The sequence below is a fragment of the Sinohyriopsis cumingii genome, chromosome 5, assembly GCF_028554795.1.
Source record: "Sinohyriopsis cumingii isolate HCF-2022 chromosome 5, ASM2855479v2, whole genome shotgun sequence".
Lineage (NCBI taxonomy): Eukaryota > Metazoa > Mollusca > Bivalvia > Unionida > Unionidae > Sinohyriopsis > Sinohyriopsis cumingii.
In genome coordinates, this window is record NC_142965.1 from 27,727,743 (window position 1) to 27,752,887 (window position 25,145).

Genomic DNA, 25,145 nt, shown 5'->3' on the forward strand with positions numbered 1-25,145 from the left:
AGCATGAGCCTGATAATCACAAGTCCAGTGTTTATAAATTCACACAGAAATCTGTTTTATGGTTTACATTTGCTTTGAGTTAGACTTGAAATGAATTGGCTCGTTTGGTGACTGCCTGTTAGATTAGCACTGGAGATCAAATGCATAACTTGAGCTGCAAATGAACAGCAGACTTGGCTTACGATTTTATGTATGTCTGCTACAGAAGTAAATATCTAAAAATTGAGATGGCTGAGGGGAGATGTTGTTGCTATGTTTAATGCCAATTTTCAGCACAAGATAGGTTATTCATGGTGGCTAGTATAACTGGTGGAGAAAGAACCCTGGAAAACCCTGGGAAGAACCACCGACCCACAAAAAGCTACTGGCAGGCTTTCTCACATACCCATGTTAGCTGAGCCTGAGACTCGAAAACACACAGACAGAGGCGAGATGACAGTGATTTGAAGTGGTGAGCACTTTAGACCACTTGGCCACTCAGGGCCCCTTGAGGGGATATGAAATGTTTGCTAATTTGTTGTAATCATACACAAGGCACATACTGATTCTTTTAGCCACCTTGTCATAGGAAAAAATATTCAAAATAGCTCTTTGTTTAAACAATGAATGTAAACGAAAGGGGTTGGTGGCAGTGTTGGCTCAGTATAAAAGCCATTAGTTGTATAAGGAATTAACCTGAATACCTCAGTCAAACTCTCACAAGCATGCTTTCTACAAAAAAATCATTAGTTTTATTTGTATCTTTAAGTTTAATGTAAAAGTATTCTCCTTTTTCTGCAATAGGTCATTGTTGGATTAAAATTCACACAAAAATTGCAGACCAAGCACTTTTCATAATTGTGTAAGTCAAATCTTTGCATACATAAATAAGAGCATGTTGCTAAAATGCATGTCCCACCCCTAAATATGTACCCTTGCAGTTGATTCCCCATGGGGTAGAGATGATCAGTGGCAGTATCATATAATCCCTGACATTTCTTTGAAAAGCACAGAGATAATAATTTCATCCTCTCTCTCTCTCTCCTGTACTGTCAGTCTCTATGGCAAATGTTATGGCACAAAATTGTCTCTTTTTCTTTCTAATTCACATTAATAATTTGTGTCAAACATTTGTCTTTGAAAAAATAGCAAATTTTTCTGCTTACCTTTGGTTATTAAAAGCTTCATTTTTGTTCATTAAAGTACTGTGAGAACCTAAGAAGCCATAACACTGGACCAAATCCAAGAGGCTCAAGTGGACCTGATATTATTTACCTATAATATTTGGGGTTTACAAATTTACTGTAGTAATAAGGCAGGTGCCTTGTATTGAAAGACACCCATGCAGCATGCAAAATTGCTACTGTCCCACTGATCCAAAGCTAGCCATGGCTAACTGTGGCAAAAAAATGAATAACCAGTCCATAGGGTCAACTCGAATGTTAGGCAAATTGAGTAAATTTGATCTATAAATTTATATTTTTTTACGATATATTAAAAACCAAGTAAAAAAATTAATAACGTGATTTGTTTCTTAGATTACTTGTGAATCAGGGTGATCTGAAAAAATTAATAACTTGTGCTTAATCTAAATTCACTAGATACATGTAACTCAAACTAATAAATCTTCTTTTGTCTAGGCAATATCTGGTGTCACACGCTACTTCAAATTCCCAGCGTAAACATGTGGAGGTATTTGGATGCCTGGGAGCCATCAGAAACTAAAACTTGAACACAGTCCAGGAAAAGAAGAACTATTCAAAAGGCATATGACACTATCAAACAAAAACCATAGTTGGGTTACAGAATTCACTTGAAGTATGGAAATAGGATGCACACTATGACCATGACAATACTGTCATAGAGCACAACAATGTGAATGATATCCAAAACTCTAATTCGGTGAATTGTCACAATAGCCTCCCATCATGTAGCTAAAATTACCAAATTCATTTTGTGCACAAAGATTTCAGTATCAGTTGTATCAGCATACAGAGCAACACTACTCATCTGATATATCCTGAAAAAGTGTGGTCTGTGTCCGTGTAATCAACCATGTTGTTCCTGGAGTTATGGAAGTATTCATCTGTGATACAGGTCAAAGCAATTATTGGAGTCATCAGGTGCCACAGGTAAATAAACATAGTCTACTCACTGGCCAAATTATATTACAAACATACAATAAGAAAAAATGTAAATTACCTTACAGCAACAGGACAATGCAGATGATGTTTTAATTAAGTAAATTTATCTATACTTCAATACGCTGAGGTGAGAATCACTTAGCTATAGACATGGCTATCATTCATTATGCTGAATTCAGTTTACTATAACTGTTGTATGCATTCTGTTGATGTGAATGCATTTGATTGTTCCAGCAATCCAATGCTGGAATTCATCTTTCCACAGACTTAATGTTATGAGCAGCTGTACATTGGATGCCACATACTCATCTTTGGAGGCTGGGTCTAGTTCTGATACTGTCATTGATGAAAGTCAGTGTATGCGGATCCTGATTCTTATTGGCAAACTTGTTCACTGCACTCATTCGCCAGCATAGTGACCTGTATTATGACTATAATCTTAAACTAAGTAATACAAGATAGTGAAAACTATCAAGTTTTGTAAAATTCAACTATAATTTTTTTTCTCTAGAACATAAAGCAAAAAATTAAAATGAACTTACAATATTGTGAATTAAATCCCAGTCCTAACAGATTTATTACAAGTCCAAACAAATAAAGTTTCAAATAAATTCCAGTTGTGTAAAAAAAAAAGAAATTAAACTGTGAATGTGTTGATGTGCCTGAAGTGACCTGTAACATGGAGATGTGCCAATGATCTTTTGATAAATCACAATAATATAATACATGATGACCTTATTAGCTATAATTCCAAGTAAATGTTCCAGTCCAAGAATATTATAGATGAGCACTTTGTATTTTCAGTGAATATTTCGAATAAATAATTCATCTCAAACGAAATACTGAATACAACAAAAATGATTTTGCCTCAGATGTTAAATGCAAGAATGAATAATTTCTCAAATAAACAACATTATATGAAAAACTAAGACACAAGATTAGAACCAGGAAGAGGACCAAAAGTTCATTTCTAGAACATTTTATGTTGTCAACTAAATAAACTCTGTCACTAAAATTATAATAAAGGATGTGGTAAACATCAGGTACACCAAGTTATTTAGTGGGTGAATTCCAGTGTCCTAGATTCAAATTAAAATAGACACATTAACATTAATAAGACTACTTAATCCATAATCATAAATAAATAAACAAATTTTACTGGGGTTGGGTGCGTGGGTGGGGGTGTCAGGTACAATATGAACTTGATTTGGGAAAAGGTCAAGTCCAAAATACAATTACACATAACATATAATCATGAAGCCAAAAAAATAACAAACAATACAAATTAAATAATGCGGAAAAATAATGTGATAACATCCAGCTCCAAATCAAAATAAGGCAGTATGTTCAATAACAAAAGCAGGGCCCCGAGTGGCCGAGTGGTCTAAAGCGCTCTCCATTACGGATCACTGCCATCTCACCTCTGTCTGCGTGGGTTCGAGACTCGGATTCGGCTAATGTGGGTATGTGAGAAAGCTTGCCAGTAGCTTCTCGTGGGTCGGTGGTTCTTTCTGGGGTTTTTCCGGGTTCTTCCTCCACCATTAATACTGGCTCCATGTATAGCCTATTGTGTACTGAAAAATGGCGTTAAACCCTACAACAACAACAACAACAACAACAATAACAAAACCTACAGAAGAACTATTTGTTCATATGCACATTCTCAGCTGATGATCATAACATGTATCAAGATTCAAAGTGATTAATCAGAAACTGAGGACTAGTTCTATTCACAAAATTATGTCATACAATACATTCAGCTGCACGACAAAAAGAGCAAAAACTCTAATAAAAGTTGTGGGAGGAAAATAAAATTTGTCAGTATGTGCATCCTAACATCATGATGTATAAAGTTTCATGACAATCCAAAGATGACTTCAGAACTAGCTGTGATAATGACATTGTGTCATACACTGTTGTAAAATATTTGCAACCTCGGGTGATCATAATATTTATTTGTATGGCAATGCATCATAAACTGCGACTAAATGCACCAAAAAGATAGCATCAAGCTACAATACAGTAAGAGTCCCTCAAAGTGACTGATGCTAAAAAAGATAGGATCATGCTACAATACAGTAGTCCCTCAAAGTAACTGATACTCAAAAAGATAGCATCAAGCTATAATACAGTAAGAGTCCATCAAAGTGACTGATGCTTGAAAAGATAGCATTAAGCTACAATACAGTAAAAGTCCCTCAAAGTGATGCTCAAATGAGTGAAAAGAATTTCCAGTAATTCAAGACCTTTTCTTCATTTTAACTGTCAAGTGTTAAAACCATCTGATTTTTTTTCAGTGATAAACAAAAATTTTCAAATTAGTTGTTGTGGTGCACATGTCGGATGTCAGCCTGATGACATTTTCATTTTCATTTATATGACTAGCACTGATTTGATTTAGGACCAACTGGGTATCATATGACATCTAGTGGTAAAAAACCCTTGCTGACAGAGACATCAATCTGGGAGGAATAGAAATAACAATATTTTCATGATATGACCCCATTCAAGAGTAGCAATAAGAAGATTTTCAAGATAGCTGTTGTGGTAGCCACATCAGATGTCAAACTGGTACCATATTCATTTAAAACAAACTAGACAACATAAGAATTCTTCTGGTGAAAACCCCATGTCAGTATGATTTTCTGTTCAAGTAAAGTTGTGATAACAAGAAAGGAAGAACTTTATAAAAAGTCCCTTAGTGAATGCACCATGACCATCCATCGTCCATGTAGGAAGAATAATGATAAGATTTTCAAGATGGCTGCCATGCTGACCATATTGGATGTAAGATTGGCACCATTTTCATTTTAAGCCAAATATTTGGTCATACTAGATGTCAGATCAGTACCATTTTCATTTAAGACCAATTGGACATCATAAGAATTCTTCTGGCAAAAATCCCATGTCAGTATGACTTTCTATTCCAATAAAGTTGTGAGAACAAGAATGTTTAAGCAGTCAGATTGCAGAGCTGATCAAATATTCTTTGAACCACTTGTCCAGAACAAGTGGTTTAAAAAAATTAACGTGTTCAACATATATTTCCATTTTCCCCAAACTTTCAATATTTCCATGGTTTGACAAGATATATGCATTTTAATCCATGTTAAAAACAAAAGAAACCATATACATCATATTAATTTCTTCAAAGGTCTTAATTCTGTAGTTTCAGTTATTATCAAGGTATCTTATATACACTATTTCTTACCATCTATTCAGGATGAGTAGTTCAACGAAATTTTCAAGATTAGGACCAACTAGACATCACAAAAAGTCTTTTAATGAACACTCCATGCCAATATAATGACTATTCATGTAGGAAAAGTAATGTTAAGATTTTCAAGATGGCTGCCAGGTTGACATAAGAATGGCAATATTTTCAATTAGGACCAAGTAGACATCACTGGATATCAGATCAGTACCATTTTCAGTTAACACCAACTGGACATCATGAATATTCTGGTAAAAACCCATACAATATGACTTTCTGTTCAGGCAAAGTTGTGATTACAAGATTTTCATGATGGTTGCCATGGTGGCAAATTTTATATTTACAACCAGACTTCACAAAAAGTCTTTTAGTGAAATATCCTTGTTAATATGATCATCTATTGATGAGGAATAGCACTATCAAGAATGCTGCCATGTCGACCTTATTGATTTCAGCAAGGTACTATTTTTACTCAGGACCAACTAAACACGATAGAAGTTTTTACACATTTTTAGACAACCATCCTTTCAGAAGGAGTAATGATTACAAGATTTGTAAGATGGCTGCCATGACAGTCACATGTCACATTTGTACCATTTTATTTAGGACCAATTAGACATCATAAGAAGTCTTTTATTGAAAACCCCATGTTGATAAGACTGTATGCCAGATTGGCACAAATTTTATTTAGGACCAGACATCATAGAAGTCTTTTAGTGAAAGCCACATGTTGATATGACCATCCATTCTGGAGTAGCAATATAGTAAGATTTTAAAGATGGCTGCCAAGGCAACCTTTTTGTTGACGGCTTGGTAATATTTTCACTTAGAACCAACTAGACATCATAACAAGTCATTTAGAGTAAACTCCCATAATGATATGACCATCCATGTAGGAAGAGTAGTAGCAATAACAGGAATTCCGAGATGGATAACAAGAATTTCATACTGGATGTCAGATTGCCACCTTTGTCACTTACAACCATCCAGACATCATACAAAGTCTTTTAGTGAAAACTTCCGTTTTGATATGACCATCCATTTAGGAGAGTAGCAATAACAAGATTGTCAAAATGAATACCATAGTGGACACATTTAATGTCCTAACAGTACCATTTCTTCAAACGATCAACTAGATCATGGGATAAATGTGTGTGCAAAGTTAACATGGCAATTCTCCACATACTTTAGGAGGAGTAGCGATAAGACACTTGTACTAATAAAGAGACATGCAACAGACCATCCATAAGCACTCCATGTTAGCAAAAATGACAACAGTTCTATTAAAAAAACAACTTGCACAGCAAAGTGATTTAAAAGTAGGTCCATCTTCAGGTGATGACAATAATATTTAGGTTTTATGTCAATCCTTCAAAAACTGCAGAACTGGTTGTACTAATTTGGTTGTGTGCATATACTATACATTACTAAAACACACAAAAAAACTATGCTAATGCAACTGACTAATTGATAAAGAAATCCAGAAAATTAAAAAGTGATCTACCTGTCTGATAACCGTGCTTTTTGTCTCTGCTCCATGGCAGCCTGATGTGGCAGAAGTCACAATGTGAACAAAAGGCACCCATAAACTGTTCAACTCAGTTAAGAAGTTCCCCCCTCTCAAATGCTCAGTGAGATTATACAGTGAGGACATCATTAGCAAAGGGATATTCATCCACAAACAAAACATGGAAACTGAGGGTGACCATGGATGGGCACACACTGTAACATAGCAAACACAACTGCTTGCAAGTTTTGGGTTGACACCATTTTTTACTGATTGATGCTAAAAAAAATTAAATGTGTCTATGAAACACATATTCCCCACTTACAAAGTCAGAAAACTGATCTCAGCAAAAACCATAACCACAGAGAAAAGGTTAAACTGATGGGGCACAATAATACTAATGACAAAACATAGTACAATCAAACCAGTGTCAACATGAGAAAAGTCAAAAATGGCTTTTGTAGACAGGTGACATCTGAAGACAGAGTCAGCTCTCAAACTTGGTTCATGATGCATTTATGTACCGAACTGCAATAGCATTATTTGTATTATTATTTCCCATCAAATCAAGAAAACAATTGTGTACATGCATTCATTTATACATCTCTATCTCTCTTTCTCTCTCCCATACAAACACTTTTATCTCAATATCAATAGAAATGGCTCCTAAACAAAATTACTAATTGACAGCTTACTTGTAATTGTGAAACACATAAATGACTTTTGTTCGTGCAACTGGTATAATTAGGCATGACAACACGTGTTCACACTATAAATAAATGATGGAATAAGCTGTAGATCAAACTCACTAAGATCAAAAGACAGTCACGTTTCATTTGTGACATTTGATGATTAGGGAATGAAAAGAAGCTTCTTGGGGTGGCAATAATTAGTAGCACCTACACTTTAAGTGACAACACTAGTGCAGTATACATCAGAGATTACATACATTTTTTTTCTCATCGAAGACAGCTTGGATTAAAAAATTTAAAATAAGCATTAACAGACTAATCATATTAACAGGGTAAAACTGTATTACAGTAAGTACAATCGAAATATGAAATGTTTAAACATTAATTCACATAATATACTTTTAAATACTCCATGCATTGCTCATCAAAAAATAGAAGTTTAAATTTTTACATTCTTGGAGCATTCATTGCCGATATGCTCCAGTGACCATGGAAGACTGAGTGAAACCACTGCTTGGTTAAGAAACACATGGCTACTCACCATAGAAAAAACAAGTGACTGCTGATTATATGACACTTGTTAAGGAAATTTACCAAGTAAAAATTAGAATGGCCTCACTTGTATAGGAAATTTACCAAGGAAAAATTAGAATGGCCTTTGTGGCCAGGTGACCCCATAACTAGGCAACTGTTAAGGCAGATTTGACTGTATATATGTACTCTAGTACTAAATCAGACTGCATGGTATTTATAACAGCAGCACCATATAAGCTCACAACTGGTATTGTGTTATTTTGCTACATACCAGATATTTACAAAACTATATATTTTCATGTACTTGGGTTGTTTTCTAACATGCAATATTTGCAAACTACCATTCCACAAATGAATAGTAACAAATTTATATCTTTTCCAATCATCAAAGCTTGGAAGTTTTCACTACAACTATTAATCACAACTGCTGAATCTTCATTTGACCAAATTGATGCATTTTCAAAACATCACATTTTGTTACACTGCGTTTTAAGGATAGTCTGGATATGTGACAAAAAACTGTAAGTCACCATCCTATAAAAGACAAATACTGTAAGTCACCATCCTATAAAAAACAAATACTGTAAGTCACCATCCTATAAAAAACAAATACTGTAAGTCACCATCCTATAAAAAAACAAATGCAAGAGAAGCAAGTCATCACAGGAGATGCAGAAACAGATTTTGCATAAATTAAGATGGTATCAGAGAAATATTTTCACATTTGTGAATAAAATGGTTGGACATGAGGCTACATGCTAAATAATTTTAAGTTAAGGAATCACTGTTTTTTTAAGTTTTTTTTTAAAAATAAAATTGCATGTGTATTTTACTGTTTTGGATATTTCAAGGAATTATGTTCATCTTTTACAGTATATCACTTGAAAATTTAGCACTCTTGCAAAAACATGCATGCAAACACTTAAAATCTCAACTTGAGTTTTCCACATTTTATCTTTGGAAATGTGTCGGCATCAGATTCAAACCTTGATATCAACAACTCTTTTGATTTATTTCACTGTCAAGGGCAGATTGCCTGGGAAAACTAAAACTTAATGCAGGGCAACCAGTTTTTTCTAATGGACAATCAGAAAATACTATTAAGGAATGACCATATTAAAAATTAAATTGAATTATTTTTTTTCTTCTCCAGTAACAAATATTTGATCATTTAATTGTACCTCTAGGTACCTACAGATGTGTCAGAATTATCTCCATATAATTCCATAGTGAAGCAAATTGAGTGTCAGATGATTTATATCAGTAAGAAGCCACACTCATCCATGTATGTCAGCAAAGCATTATCTGATTAATGTACCTACAGTGCATACTGCCTGCCCCTCATGGTGAATTAAAGAAACAAGAATTGAAAATTTCTGTCGAAATACATGAATCAGCATGTATTTTCATCTCTGACTTGACAGATTGAATGCCTATCATCTAGTATTATGGTTTCTCATTGGTCTGTTAAAGAAATAGGCACTCGCTGAAGTGCAAGCAACCTTCATTTCTGTTCGCTAACTTTAGCTAAAAGAATATGAAAAGCAAAAAGAATAAAATCAATCATATTTGCAACTGCTTACTACACTGTTGGGGGGGGGTAATCAGAATATTTCTTAAACTCTCAAGACTGATCAGTCATGTGACCAATGTCATCTCATGTGATCACTAAGGCACTCACTGTATAGCATGTAAGAGTTGCTTCTGTTTGCCAACTTTAGCTAAAATTGATAAACAAAAATCCATGAGATAAGTTGACATGAGCTGACAGTTTGACATGTAATCAGTAGTATCAGATTAGCAAACGCATGAACTGTAATGAGGTAAATGATGTAAATGCAGATACACACAAAATAAAGAAAAGTTTCTCATCTAGCTGGCCAACTAGCTGAACTCTGATGGACAAGACACTGTCTAAAAAAACTCTTCACTTATCTATTTGCAGATCCCATACATAAAAGTTACGGGTGATGTGTGCATTTACCATCTGTTTACTATGGACTTTGAAAATAGTCCTGACCATGCCTATAGCCTCATGAAGTACGTATGCAGGATCTGAAACCATACTTGTCATTCTTAACTTGCATCATTGTGAAACATGATAATTAGTATGATTATCATTCATTAAATGGAGATCAGGTTACAATGAAAACTAACCGATGCAGTCTTGGATTATTATAAAATCCTTATACACTGTACATGTACATATTCACATTCACTGATATTCACAACAAAAGCCAATATGAAATAAAATTTATTTCTTCTCCAGCATTGAAAAGAATGTATTCCCTATTATAAATGACATAACTGTATAGAAGAAACTACAAATCTGAAACAGATCAAACAAAATTATTCAATGTAGAGCCTCCAAGAAGAATCTAAGCGAGTCTAATGAGGTATTTCCTCCCACTTGTGATCACAGTAAGAGGAAAGTGAGTGATAAAGGGCAAATCAATCAACAATCTATCCAGTAACTTCAAGCAGTGTTGCACTTTAAGCACGCAATTGCAGGTAACCTCAATTTGTCCACAACATCTTAATGCTGTGTGCCCCCTGGATGAACTTTATCATTAATACAGGATAGTGCAGGATAACCAGATATTTAAAATTGTTAATATTCTCATCAGTTACTTTAAACCTTAATAAAATGTTTATTACAATAATGTACTGTCCAAGGAAAAGATGATAGTGCAGATGACAATGTTCTGGTGGCAAACACTATAGTGTAATAATTACTATCACAGCAATGTATATAATAATTTCTTTTGTCCCTTAAAAATGGGATGTGTCCACCAAATTTGGAAGATGGGAGGCAGTGTCCCATGCTCTTAGAAGCCTAGGTGTAACACTGGTTTAACCATCATAAATAACCATTATACAACAAGCGACTGAGTAACAGTCAAACAGTATAAGACTTAGGAAACTGTAACTAGACACGTGCATATTACATTACACACACACACACACACAATAAATTAAATCATCTACCTGGGCAGGCTGTCTCTCAGAACAGGTACATCAAATTATATTATTTAGCATACTACATGCATGTATTGTCCCAGAGTCATGCCCCCATGTCATACAACTTTATGCAATAGTTTAAATAATAGAAACAAATTTTTTCTGGGAAAACATTTCTTCAATAATACCAACCTGATCATAATGCTTAGGTGAATTACTACTACCTTGCAAACCTAACGTTCCCAGTTAAATCTTTGTAGGTAAAAAGCTAAACATTATATGTACACTTAGGTGACAGTGTGATCTTCCCTTGATCCCAGAACTGGCACTAAGTTCCATGAATACTTTAGTACTGCTGGAGCAGAAGATATTCATTCTATATGGACGTAACTATAAGTGGCTGTAGGTGTACAATGATTATGTAAGTATTAATGAAGAAACGCAATTTGCCAGAAAAATGTGTCCCCTGAAATGGGTGAAATACCTTCTAGATAACCCGACAGGGGAATAGACTCCATATATCAGAGAGCAGCTTAATAAGGGAAAAAGTTTCCCTCCCTGCAAATCCATTGGAAATCATGAAGACGCATCAAATACCCAAAAAGGTAACCATCTGTGCTACGGCTATAGGTCCCACCAAACTGAGTTGACCCTTTTAAGATGAAAGAATTGCTAATGACAGAACAGTTTTGCTGAAATGCAATGTTTGTGGCAGCTACTGTAACTTCATGAGCAGAGATGAGAAAACAAATTCATTTGGTCTGTGGTTATTTTCTGATATACAGAAAAAATAACCAAGTTTTTCCAGGACAAGGGTGTCTGTGCTGATGTCATCCTGTCCCTCTGTGAGGGGTAAGAAAAGCACAATCTCCCTCTACACATCAGCTTGGCCCTTAATTACGTACCACTACAGAGCTCACACTGGGTCCTGCAGATGATCATGACATGAAGAGTCCAGAAATTTCATGTAAAAAGTCTGATTTCCCAAGAATGTGTGCCTGTTCTTGGCAAATGAAGCTGGGGCCACCATGAATAATACTGACCAAGTAAGGAAACATGTCTTCTGTGAGAGGTGAACCAATGAGGCTCTGGAAAGCAGTTCAGATGGTGTCTTGTTCAGCTAGGTTATTACTCATGATAGATTCCACTTTGGACAAAGAACCAACATCTTTGGACATATACTGTATAATCAAAATTGGACAGGTTTTGTTTTGTCCCTGACATCCTCTCTTCCCTGATGATGCAATGATCATGGACAGTAAATCTTTAAATGTAACTGGTGCTGACTGACACAACATATTGTTAAGATTTTCCATTTGCCTTCGTGCCTTTAAAGTGGATGGCCACCTCCCTGTGATTTCCCAACACTGGTTGTGAGAACTGGTTGTTCCTGAGTGTTTCTTCAATAAGATCCGGACAGGTTCTACAACTATCATCATCACTAGCCTAGGTTCTAATATGATTACCCTATCTATACCTTAGTGTATCAAGCAGATATTTCTGTACTGCGGGACAGTGAATTTCATTGGATGCTGTCGCAAGCCACCACATCCAATCAAAATTTAGTTGTTCCAATTTGAACACTGTTCCTATATGATCAAGACCAGGTGAGTACACATCTTGAATGGATTGATAAATAAGCAGTTTATACAAATATCTTTCAGTCAAATACACCTGTAATGGCTTCTCTCATGTACGTAGTCATACTTTCGATGTTAACTTACAAAGTGTTCGTTTTAGGTCAATTGCCCCCACTATTTTTGGCCGATGTACAATGTACCACTGTTATATGCTATTGGTTAGTTGGCATTACATACTAAGGGAGACAACTCATAAAATCCAATAAATGTTGCCAGGACAAAGCACTGAAATGTATGTTCGATCAGAAAAGATGTAGACAAGGTTATTATATCAGAACCTTGGCTAGTGAAGATGTACATCTCTAGGTTGGGATGAAACACCTGCCATCATGGTTGTTTGAGAAGATGAGGGACTATCTAAAATTTCCTGAAGATTTCTGTTGTGAGATTGATGAGGTCGCTGATTCACAATTTTTCCCATTTAAGTGGAACAATCATATCAAGGTGACATTCCAATTCTCTTGCTTTTCTATCACCTTTGGTATAGGAGGTGTTGAAGGATAAGTGTAAGCAGTGGAGCTGTTCCAACCAATAGAAAAGAGCAAAAGCACCAGTGGTTAAAAAGAAAAATTTCCATAGCACCAAGTATTTTTAACAAAAATGAACTTGTTCTTAACTGTGTTATGAGTACAGATTCTTCAGTGCAAATGGAATGAAGCAGAAAGTAACTGCTAGGATTAACAGCCATGAAACAGTAAAAGGAGTGCTTTCATTTGTATTGTTTTACATGTCTTGAATCGAATCTCAAATAATTTCAAAGCGATATGCAGACTCTCCTTTCTGGTGCTGTGTTCTTGCCGACGGTCACTGATCAAACACAGGAGGGATAAGGGACAACAACAGTTACTGCAAGAATAGAATAATTCAGCTTCTCACAGAATTTGATTTTGAAACAGTTAACTTTAAAGGCTTAAAACACATTTTTGTTTGTTGGTACGTGAATACCGACAGCCTCATCTTGTTCAGGAGGAGGCACATTTTATTGGCAAAACTGGCATATACCACTTTAAAGGAACTGCTGATGATGACCAAAAGCAATAAATTTTCACTCACAATTTTCATTATTTACGTTGCAACTAGTCACAAGTCAACACGAACAAAAGAAATTACTTTAAAAAATAAATAAATAGTTGTACAGGTACTTAAATTAACTTAGATTTTGGTCAGCTGAGAAAGCTTTTGTTTTGCTGAGGCTACCATAGGGATGAGGCTATTCATAGGGAAATAAAAACAACTTTAAAGCACTGAGTTAGTTACAGTAATTTGAGTATTGTTAAAATTTGTGACATGTTACTTAATCTCATTTAAAATACATCCAATTTTCTAGGGTTTTTGTTCTGGTACCTGGCCTGCCTGAATATTATTTTTTTTGTACATTAGAAATGGCATTTGCTTTTAAAAACAAAACTCTTCATTTTTGGCTCTTAGGATGCATCATCATTGTTCTGCAAAAGATTTGTCAACTAAACACCTGATATCTCAGGACCCGGTTATGTCAACAATTTTGTGATACCCCAAAAAGATAAGTTAACTAAGAAATCAAAAAATGTTAAGTGTCATGTGAAACAGAACATATAATCATAACCAAAAAGCCAGTATAGAATAAAATAACTTTTGTAACCACACTTTCCACCATTTTCTTCCTTTTTGTATCCTCGTTACACATATATCTGATCATATATATATATATATATATATATATATATATATATATATATATATATATATATATATATAAAATCAAAAGCATACTTGTATTTATCTCAACTTTATGATAGAATATTTATAAAAATGATGCAGATCAAACTGACATGGGGTTTAACATTTACTCCACATGCATACAGAATCTCATTTTGACAAAGGGTTCTCAACAAATGCACTAAATTGTTTTGTCTAATAATAGATGTAAAACATGGATGATTATCCAATGAAATAACATATATAATATATACTTATCTTTTTCAAATGTAACTTTATGTATTATACAGCAAAAATGTTGAACTAATGCATTCTTTGCTAGCATGTTTCAGTTGCTTCACTTTTGTTCTTTTGTGCTTCAGTTTTTTTTGTTGCATTTGAAATATTTATGCTATTTTGCTGTTGCTTGACATTTTTAATTTGCCGAAGTTAGCCATTTATTATACTTAATATCATTACTGTATATACTTCACCCATTATTTGTTAGAGTTAAATCTGTCTAGTTTCTCCATGAATAAGATAATGATAAAATAAGTTGTATATTTAGTATACAATTTACTCTGAGTATATTACCATGATGTTTATGACTTCATTATATTGCTCATCACATTTGTACAGCTGCATTATTTTTCTTTTTTTATGTGACAGTAGTTTCTTTCACATGAAGAGTATGAAGTTTTTAATTCCAGTACAGATAATAGTACTAAATATTTTACTTGAAATTTTACTGTCTTGGTATTAGAACACAAGAAACACTCTTGTTTCAAAATGTAGAGAGGAAACAAATGTCTGGAACAAGCACTATTAAGATAACTTAACCAAGAAAGATAACTGAGAAATGAAGACATAATGACTGTCACATGAAATAAAACATATATTAAAAACCTAAAGAGCTGGGATAGACTAAAATAACATTTATAATCCCCCATAATCCATTCCACCTTTTTCTTCCTTTTGTATCCTCTGTAGATTATTTGATCATAGATTATTCTTAAACTCTTGTACTTTGCAATAAAGAACAAAATAGTGATTGGTTTACTACAGAAATTATGTTTATTATGGGGAGGGAGGGGGGCATCTGCCTTCTTTAATACCTTCACTTTACTAAAGGGTAATATATGTCTCCTTATATAAAAAAAAAAAACAATAGCCTAAATCAGAGCAAAAGATATTTTGACATTTTTTGGTTTTTCTTGTACTTTCTTTTCATTCTTATATTTCATTCATGTGTCTGAAGGGTAAGAGACGAAGAAATTTAAAATGAAACAAGAACTCATATACGAAATAGTCTTCAGAGACTAGTATTTCTGCTAAAAATACGGATTTTGAATTATAAGAATAAAAAAGAATGAACTGGAAAAATGAGACAAAGTAAACTTCAAGAATGTCTCATCAGGTCAAAAGCAAACTGGGTAGAGGGCCAGAAACCAACAAGATATTTTCGTCACCTAAAAACTAGAAATTATGCATTTAAAAATATAAAAATAATTAACCACAAAAATGAAATTATAACAAATCAATTTGATATTCTTTGAGAGGTTCAGAATTTTTATGAAAAAACTACATAAAAAGGAAAATGATGTACTGCCAACAGAATAAATTCTGTACTAATGATAAAGAAGATATATGAGTGAAAATACAAGGATTAGTTATGATATAATACATATCACTGAAGAATTACACACCCTGGTATGTTAATATTAATTTATTTTGAAAAAAAAGCTTTGATTCCATCTCATGGAAATTCAGTCATAATGTCCGAGCCTTTTATAACTTGGGACCAATGATAAGGCAGCAAGTAAAAAATTGTTTTTCTAATATCACTTCAGGAATTTGTAAGAAAGGCTATCAAACTTTTCCCATTATCTCCAGATTTTTTTTTATATATGCACAAAATTTATTGATACATGTTTTAAAGATACTAAGAATATCAAAGGCATTAAACTAAAGGAAACAGAATATTAAAGGCACTGAACTAAAGGAAACAGAGTATCAAAGGCATTAAACTAAAGGAAACAGAATATTTACTCTCAAAGTTTGCATATGATACAACCCTGATTTATGATGGTTCTTTCAAATCTCTATAATCTGCCACTGATGTATTAGATTTTTTCTTGTGAAAATATCTCAGGCCTGAAACTCAATATTAGCAAAACAAAATCAGTCTGGACAGAAAATATGAAATACAATGCAGAAACCTTTCAATATAACGGTAGGTTAAAACTGCAATGGGTTACTGAATTTACTCAGTTGGGTGTATTTTTTTCAGTCAACTTATATAGAATGAGTTAGATAAATTTTGAAAAATAAAAGACACATGATAAAGAAGATTTTATAGAATTGGGCAAAACAAATTCTAAACCAGTTGGTAAAATAACAGTCTTGAAAACTCTAGTGATTCAAAAATTAAAACATTTGTTCATCTCATTACCAAACCCTCCATAAAATTTTATTAATGAATGTAATGAAATATTTTTCACATTTATATGGCAGTCAAAGATCGAATTAAAAAGGAGATTATATTTCAGAGCATCTACAAAGGAGAGTTAGCAATGGTAGATGTTAAAACATTTATATTAGCTTACAACAAAAAGGATTTTTTTTTCCACTGGTTTGAATATGAAATATGCAAGATCAAAACTTATTAGGTGATGAATATACAGAAAAACTATCAAAGGAGACAAAAAATCATTCTGGCATAGTGTTTTATTTGGCTTGGAAATTTTTAATACAAAAAATTTACCTCAAGCAGGTGTAGGTCTTAAAACCACAACCTTGTTGTTGTTGTAGGGTTTAACTCCATTTTTCAGCACACGATAGACTATACATGGCGTCCAGTATTAATGGTGGAGGAAGAAACCGGGAAAACCCCGGAAAGAACCACTGACCCATGAGAAGCTACTGGCAAGCTTTCTCACATACCCAATTTGCCAGATCCGAGACACGAAACCCACGCAGACAGAGGTGAGATGGCAGCGAACTGTAACAGAGAGCACTTTAGACCACTTGGCCACTTGGCCCCCCCCCCCACAACCTTGTGAATGAACACACTAATAAGAGTAAACAAAGTACCCATCATGTACAAGAAATGGATTAAACTAAACTTAACATAATATTTATATTAGCAATGTAGTCACTTACCTGGGAAGCTTTCTCATCATGTGTATATGCAAAGCAGGGTAAGAATTAGTTACACAGTCTGTTTACATTGTTTAAATGCTGTAAATTAGACATTAAGATAGTTTCATGTACAGATGGGTATTTTGAGACTATGTTAAGTACAATGTTTTGCATAAATGTTCTTTATGACTAAACTGCCAGTTTTGTTTTGGAGGTGACTTAATACAAACTGCTGTGACTGTTGGTTATAATGACATGTTATAAAACAGAGGAAACATATTATATTGATTTATTTACTGTTATTTGAAGACTAAAATAAACCTTTATTTTTCTCATTCAGAGTGTCTGTTGTCTTACAGTGTCTCCCTTTACCCTCCTTTGCGCTCAGAGACCCACAAATTTTTAATTTGACCCACAGTTCTGATATCAAAGTTTGTTTTTGACTCAGTCTGACCCCCAGTTTTGACACCAAGGAGAGTTTAGACTCTCAGTCTTGTACCTGTAGGGGATACACCGTGTCTATATACTTAGATACATAGTTTCTTCACATACAAATGGCTAAAGTAACAACCATAATTTCTTCCAGGACTTCATCTGTTATCAGAGAATTCTCTATATACCACATCATTATACTGCAACCAATTCAAGGTTTCAATTGAAGGATTGCTCAAGCCCAAAAACAGGAAGTAAATCTCAAAATGAAAGTGAGCTTGCGCTTGAAATTAAATCTGGGTGAGCAAGTTAAAATATATATAAACACATGACTAATAAGTGAGTCTGCAACAAAGCACAAGAGTTTAAGACAATTTACTCACAAAAACCTGAAATAATTAAATAATGCACTGGTAACCAGGGTTCACAATTTTTATTTGAATTTATATAAATGACAGTGTAACTTCTTATGAGTCTATGCTCTTAAAATAAGAAACAGAAAAGAGTGAAAAGCAACAAGCTTTGTAAAATTCAACAAATAATTTATTTCTGAGGATTACAAAATAAAAAATGTAATAAAAAGGAACTTTTATTATGAATTAAATCCCAAATAATCCATGAATTACAGACAAGTCCTAATAATTTAAAGTCCTGATTAAAATTCAGCAGAAGTCCAAGTTAAATCTAAAACTGAAGGTGATGATGTGTCTGTGTAGCTCACAAAGTGTTGATGTGCCAACAGTCTTTTGTTAAAACACTGTAAAAAATTCCAGTTTTGAATTCACTATAAATTCCAGTGAATGTCTCTATCCAAGAATTTTAACAGAGCACTTTTGTATTTCCTGAAAAAATAATCACCCAAATTCAATAATTTGAAGAAAATAGATTCCAGCCCAAAATAATACTGGACACAACATATAATGCAACTTGAATGTGCTAGATCTGAAAGCATGAATTATATTCCCTTCAGTAACAAGATTATATGGTCTTCTGCATGACCACAGGTCACAATTAGCATTTTCTATTAAAAAAACTATTACCTAATGGAAAATAACCTTCTAGAATGATCCTAATGTTTACAAAATAAAAATGTTACTTATTATTAGAAACCTATTACTAAAATTAAAATACTGAACCTGGACTATGATAGGTACACCAGGTAATTTTCAATAACCTTGACTTCAACTCAAATAAACAAAGTTACTTCTATTAATAATGATCCTAATATTAAGCCCAAAGAGAATATTTTAGCTATGTATTAGTTATTTACAGCATAAAATAAAAACTAAAAATTCAGGTCAAGCAAAAATGAACTCCATTTTGGACATGGTCAAGTCCAACATGCAATGTTACATTACAATTTTAGACACACCCTGAAGTGATGGATATATTTTGGCTGGGACATGATGCTTAATATGTATGTGAAATAAAGAAACATAATGATCACACTTTAGCTAGATAGGATGCTTTTTTTGATCTAGAGAAGAAAGTGAAAAATCTCTATAAATTATCCAAAAATTAATGCACAAGCCTGAAATCTGACACAGAAATGGACATGATGATGCGCACTTTCTCACTGAAAATGTACACATCAGTGACATTTTGACAGGATCAGAAAAACGTTATCACAATGGTCCTGTGGAACGGAAAAAATCTTTATATCAAGCTGTGTGGGAGATTATACTGTTTTCTGCAATCAACCAATCTACCAAGGACTAAATGAACCATGCATATTGATCTGATTGCTGACTAAGGACTGATGGTACTAATTTTACAGCAAGTCTAGAAATGGGTTAACATATAAATTTAGAACTGGATGACCAAAACTGGATGATAATTAAAAGTTAAATTTTAGTTTTGAAAAAAAAAAATCTTTGTAGAGATTATCCTATATGTAACTGAACAAATAGAGAAAATGTTTTCTGGATGAATTCAGTCTGTTTACAGACTTAACTTTTGAGCACTCATTACTGATATTAGCACCCACCTGATTATGTAGGTATACAATTGAAAACACATATTTCAAACAAAAATGCAGTGGAACATAAGGTTTTCTCCACACAGAAGCTTGCATCAAGGATGGCTCTGTACTGAGAAATACAGTTATCAAATTTTTAATATATTGTGTGTCCATATGTTTACTAAAGGAGATGAACTAGTATAGTGACTCTTAAGTATGTGTGTGTGTGATTTGGAATTTTAATGTAGCTTTAACAATTTTTCAGTCATATCGCTATGATGTCTGCAGTGATACAGTTTACAGTGATGTCTAGCACTGAGGCATCATGCCGCAGACATGTAGCATGATGTCCCACCCAGTCACATTATCCTGACACCAGACCCACCAGTCCTAACACTAACCTCTTAATGCCGAGTGCCAAACGAGACAGCTGTTAGTACTATTTTTTATAAGTCTTTGGTATGACTTGGCCTAGAATTGAACTCAAGGTCGACTCTTTATATAGGCTGTGTGTGTTTGTGTGTATATATAGATATATATAGACAGACACACACAGCTGAGGAGCAGAATAGCTTTCAGTGTGTAGCTAGGAATATGTACAGGTGAAATGTGAATATGTAAGTAAATTAGGGCTCTCTTTCTAAATTTCTAGAATAGCCCTTCTCCCAGCCCCATGATGTGCCATCTGATAATCACTGACCTGGCTTTGATGGCAAGACAGTCTGGCTATCAATCCTATTAGCCACTTGGGTTTGTGAGTTTAAGTGTCAAATCTGGTTAGCCATGTCAGATACCCTTATACATGCATTAAAATTACATAGATATTTCAACATACAAAGAGGTTTATAGTTAAAAAAAAGAAACAGGTCCTTTTGGTCATTTTGCCTCATATATGTACATACAACTGGTATGTCCAAGCTTTCCCACGGCATTTTAGATAATTTGAAATTTATATTGGGTTGTATAAATGTATAAATATTTAAAACAGGGTGGGAAAGGTCTGAAGAAGCTTGAACTAAAGTAGATATAGTTCTTTACTGCATACATGACATTTACATATAACAATGATTTAACCTTAATGCTTTGTCTTAAATAAAGTTGTTAGAGATGATGTGCAATATAAACCTGTAATTGACCAAATATACCTTCAATATTGCTACACGTTTAGGCTCTTACAAAACGTAAGGAAGAAAAAATTAAGACAAAAAGCTTTGTACATTTAACAAATAATTTATTTCCCTAGAAAAATAAGGTAAAAATGAGAAAAAGAACTTATGGTTCAAAAATCAAATCCAAAAATGATCCAAGAATAATCAAAGAATTAAAAAATAGAAGTCCTAGTAATAAAAAGTCCTAATGAAACTGAGTTTGAATCCCTATGAAATCCAAAATGGAAGGTGATGACGTATGCTGTGGTCAGTGTCGTACTGATGTTTCAACAGTTCCTTGTTGAATCACAGAAAATAATATTCCAGTTTTTTAAATCTGTGTAAATTTCAATAACTGTCCTTGTATTAATTAAGAGCACTAGTATTTCCAGGGAAAACAAACTTGAAATCTAATTAAACTGAAGAAAACAAGATAATTAGCCCAAAACAAGATAATTAGCCCAAAAACTGGTCACAAGATAAAACACTTTAACTTCTCAAGTGCTAAGACAATAATCACTATTCTTTCTCAAAACATCAATAATAAATCTAGCTACAACACAAAACATATGCCCAGATGTGGGTCAATCCTCTGGAAAAACTAAATGATACATGTTATTTGTCACATACTCCAAGTATGGCCTTGATTTCACTTTCCACTTTATTAATCTTACTCGGAGAAAGAATAAAAAAAAGTTGTTTACTACAACCCTTACTGGTTCTGAATCAAGGTCAGGAACTAGGTCAGCAATAGATACAAAGTTTCTATAAAGTTGTTTATGTCAAAAATAAAAAATGTATGTCAGAACTGAATTCTATTCCAGTAAAGTTACATTACAATAGCAGTAATGGAATAAAAAAAATTTTAAAACTTACAAACAATTAAATTAAATCAAATATAAATTAAATCAAAAACACATAATATTATCAAATCACAAAACTATATTAAATGATAAAGAGTGTAGAAAAAAATGGAAATTTATAATACTGATTTGAAATAGAAATTTTGAACATAAGAATATGGCAGTGAATACTATGGATGAAATGAGCTGTTGTTTCACTGAAAGCTTACAGTCTTAGATGAAGAAAGATGGAACAAAATAAGACCAACACTTATAGATAGTTCCTGATCGAATTGCCAGTGGGCATTTACAACTTCCGGTCAAGTGCTTAGCAACAGCAGCAATTACATGCTTCATAGAATTTATCTACATTTAATTAGTTTCTTCTGACAGTTTAATCATGATACATGCTCTGCTGGCTGCCATAATCGACCAGGTCATGATAAGAAATTTTATTCCGTCCTGTCTCTGAAAATCAAAGAGAAAAGACTCTACAGTTGGGGCCACAAGTGGCTGAGTGGTCTAAAGCGCTCTCCATTACGGATCACTACCATCTCACCTCTGTCTGCATGGGTTCGAGTCTCAGGTTCGGCCAATGTAGGTATGTGAAAAAGCTTGCCAGTAGCCTCTCGTGGGTCAATGGTTCTTTCCAGGGTTTTCACAGGTTCTTCCTCCACCATTAATACTGGATGCCATGTATAGCCTATCTTGTGCTGAAAATGGTGTTAAACCCTACAACAACTCTACAGCTAAGTGAAGTATGCCACAAACCCTCTGGATAGCTCATCTGAACAGGTCCAACTTTGTGCACACCAATCATTCTAAATGTTTGAATCATTTTATATCTGGTAAGTTTACAATTTTCTTTTATGTTTTAACTTACATCAGTGTAGTCTGTTTTAATGTACGTAATATTAACAATGTTGCAAACGTGACATGGTGATTTGTCCATGTGTATATAGTGTGGCTTTGGTGGATGTACATATATCATGAACGTACTTATTATCAGGGGCATTATTTACATATTTCGGATGGTTGTCACTTATTTTTTAAGCTAGAAGGTCATGGGGCTTTAGGAAGTAATTATATATAGTGTCAATATCTCGCATCTAACTGCCTGGATAATGTAAAAAGATCTTCATTGTGTCTGTTCACTCATAATCTACAGCAATTCACTGTGTCTTATCACATTTCTCAAGGAATTAAAAATGCGAAACCATTCTGAGATGGAGACAGAAACTGAAGAAAGGGGGCCGGGTTGGTACTAGCGTACTGTTTTAACATGTCCTGTTTCTACTTGAGGAAAAGTACATGTAATGGAACTGCAGTTCCGCATTTCTGTTCTCGTAATACTAAGTACTGTTATATGTTAGGTATGTTGCCTAAAACAACTGCAGTCAGGTTTGATTATTCCCAAATATGCTTTCAGGCAAGCTTGCTGTGCTTTACAATGAAACAAACCCCGAATGGGCATCAATACCCCACCCCGTTTCTTAAAACGGAAGATGTACACAAGACTGTCTCTACGGCCATATTTAACGCCATCAACAAGTGACACAATGTATACATAATACGCATAGGTTACCTTCCAGTCATAGAGACAATTTAGTATTTGCTCAGAACGTCCAAAATTCAACTTGTTTGATTCGCACCTCCACAGACAAATTTCTGGTCTAGCCTGATAATGACATCATTTCCTGTGTCCAAATACGGTCAAAAAATGTATCGATGGTACGTCATGTTTCAGCTTTGAGAACCTCATCAAAGATCGTTACCGTTTACAGCTCACAATGATCTATACTGCAGGATGATGAAATCCAGCTTTGTATCAGACAAATGGCTAATACGTGTATACAAAATATCCATATAATGACTGATAAGTAAAAAGGGAGAAATTCGATTAAACCACGAGAACTAAACAGTTATCTCCCTTGCGCTTCAGATAGCATAGGGTAATGGTGGCAGCTAAACTGTGGCTTTTATAACATAACACTAAACACAGTTTCAGTTTAACAGTACTTAGTTCCTGTCGTTCATTTCATAATTGTATGTGCTAAAAAGATACATGTTAACAATCTCTAAGACGACAAAGAAAGAAAAGAGGCTTGAACCCTGAAATTTGGAAAGGAGCTTGCCACCTGTATTGGTTAAGGGTCTCGAGGTCGAGGTGGCCACAGTTAGGGTTTTTCTTATTCTCCAGGGGATAAATCCCGCCGGAATGTTATTAAATTTACTCCCATCTTAAAAACTACCCAGATCGTGCCGCAAGACGTTCTGTCATGTGTAGAGCATTAATTTCTCTTGAAGATTTGTCTAACCAAAACTGTCAAATCTTCATGAAAAAATTATCAGTTTTCAAATAAAATGTGTGTTACCTTGGCCGAATATGTGAAATATGGAGGAATTTTCATGAAATTTTGTTTTCCTTTGATCTTCACGAAAACTGTCACTATCTTTACAAAGAGTTTTATTTTTATTCTTATATATTATAAGAATGGTGCAATGCTTATTTTTTTCGTAAAAAGAAAATTTGCATCAAAACGCAAGAACCCTTTTTTTTATGAAAAAGTTACATTATTCATCAAGATTGCATATTTGTAAACAAAATGAAATAACAAACATTTCAGGTGCCAGATTTTCATGGACATTTGACTTTGTTTATTGTTTTGTTTATTGGTTGTTTTGTGCTTTTTTAAGTTGCATTCTGCCTAAAGATGCTATCTTTTCACAAAAGGTAGCTTTTCTTGAAATTATTAATATTTTTCTTCGAATGTTTAAGCATAAAATTTTTGGAAGAAAATTACATGATCATTATATATATTTAAAAAAGAAAGAATTAATGGAGAATAATACTTTCATCACGAAAACATGTATTCACGTGTTGATGAAATAATTTCACGAAAATTTTGTCTTTATCAGTTTTTGTTTATTTTCGGAAAAGTTTAATTACAAATCAGTAGTAAGTAAATAGCGGTTCTGAACACAGATTTATTAAGAAATTTTGACTAGGGTTTATTTTGACAGTTGATAGGCCCTCCTCAGATTTTTAGTCGGTATCGAGCTCAATACTATGTAAAAAGCAGTTTCGGCCTAACCTAGTATAAACCAAAGCGGTCTCCCCCACCCCATCTAGCCATTTACATCAAGCCAAGCTCATCAAGCACATTGTCTTCATCAGGTTGTCTAGTATCTTTATGACCACATGCAAGAGTTCTAATACTGTCATCCATAATGTAACGTTTATCATCGTAACATGTAACCCGACTATGTTCAT

The 25,145-nt window shown here is 33.9% G+C and overlaps 1 protein-coding gene and 1 long non-coding RNA gene across 3 annotated transcripts in view; one reads left to right on the top strand and one right to left on the bottom strand.

The window, feature by feature from the left end:
- The window catches only part of LOC149798842 (LIM and senescent cell antigen-like-containing domain protein 1), a 116,170-nt gene extending 92,427 nt beyond the window's left edge, over positions 1-23,743 (bottom strand). Inside the window, exon 1 of one of the 2 annotated variants that reach the window (XM_089957742.1) lies at positions 23,457-23,743. In XM_089957742.1, the coding sequence (XP_089813868.1) occupies positions 23,457-23,467 (11 nt within the window). In that variant the 5' untranslated portion in view covers positions 23,468-23,743. Of the gene's footprint in view, positions 1-6,841; positions 6,975-23,456 lie in introns of those variants that run through there. The other variant, XM_089957741.1, reaches the window with a different exon arrangement.
- Positions 1-25,145, top strand: part of LOC149798843 (uncharacterized) — a 64,275-nt gene that overhangs the window by 3,686 nt on the left and 35,444 nt on the right. The window contains exon 2 of the long non-coding RNA XR_016421036.1: positions 1,620-2,111. This is a non-coding gene — a long non-coding RNA (uncharacterized LOC149798843). The remainder of the gene's footprint in view (positions 1-1,619; positions 2,112-25,145) is intronic.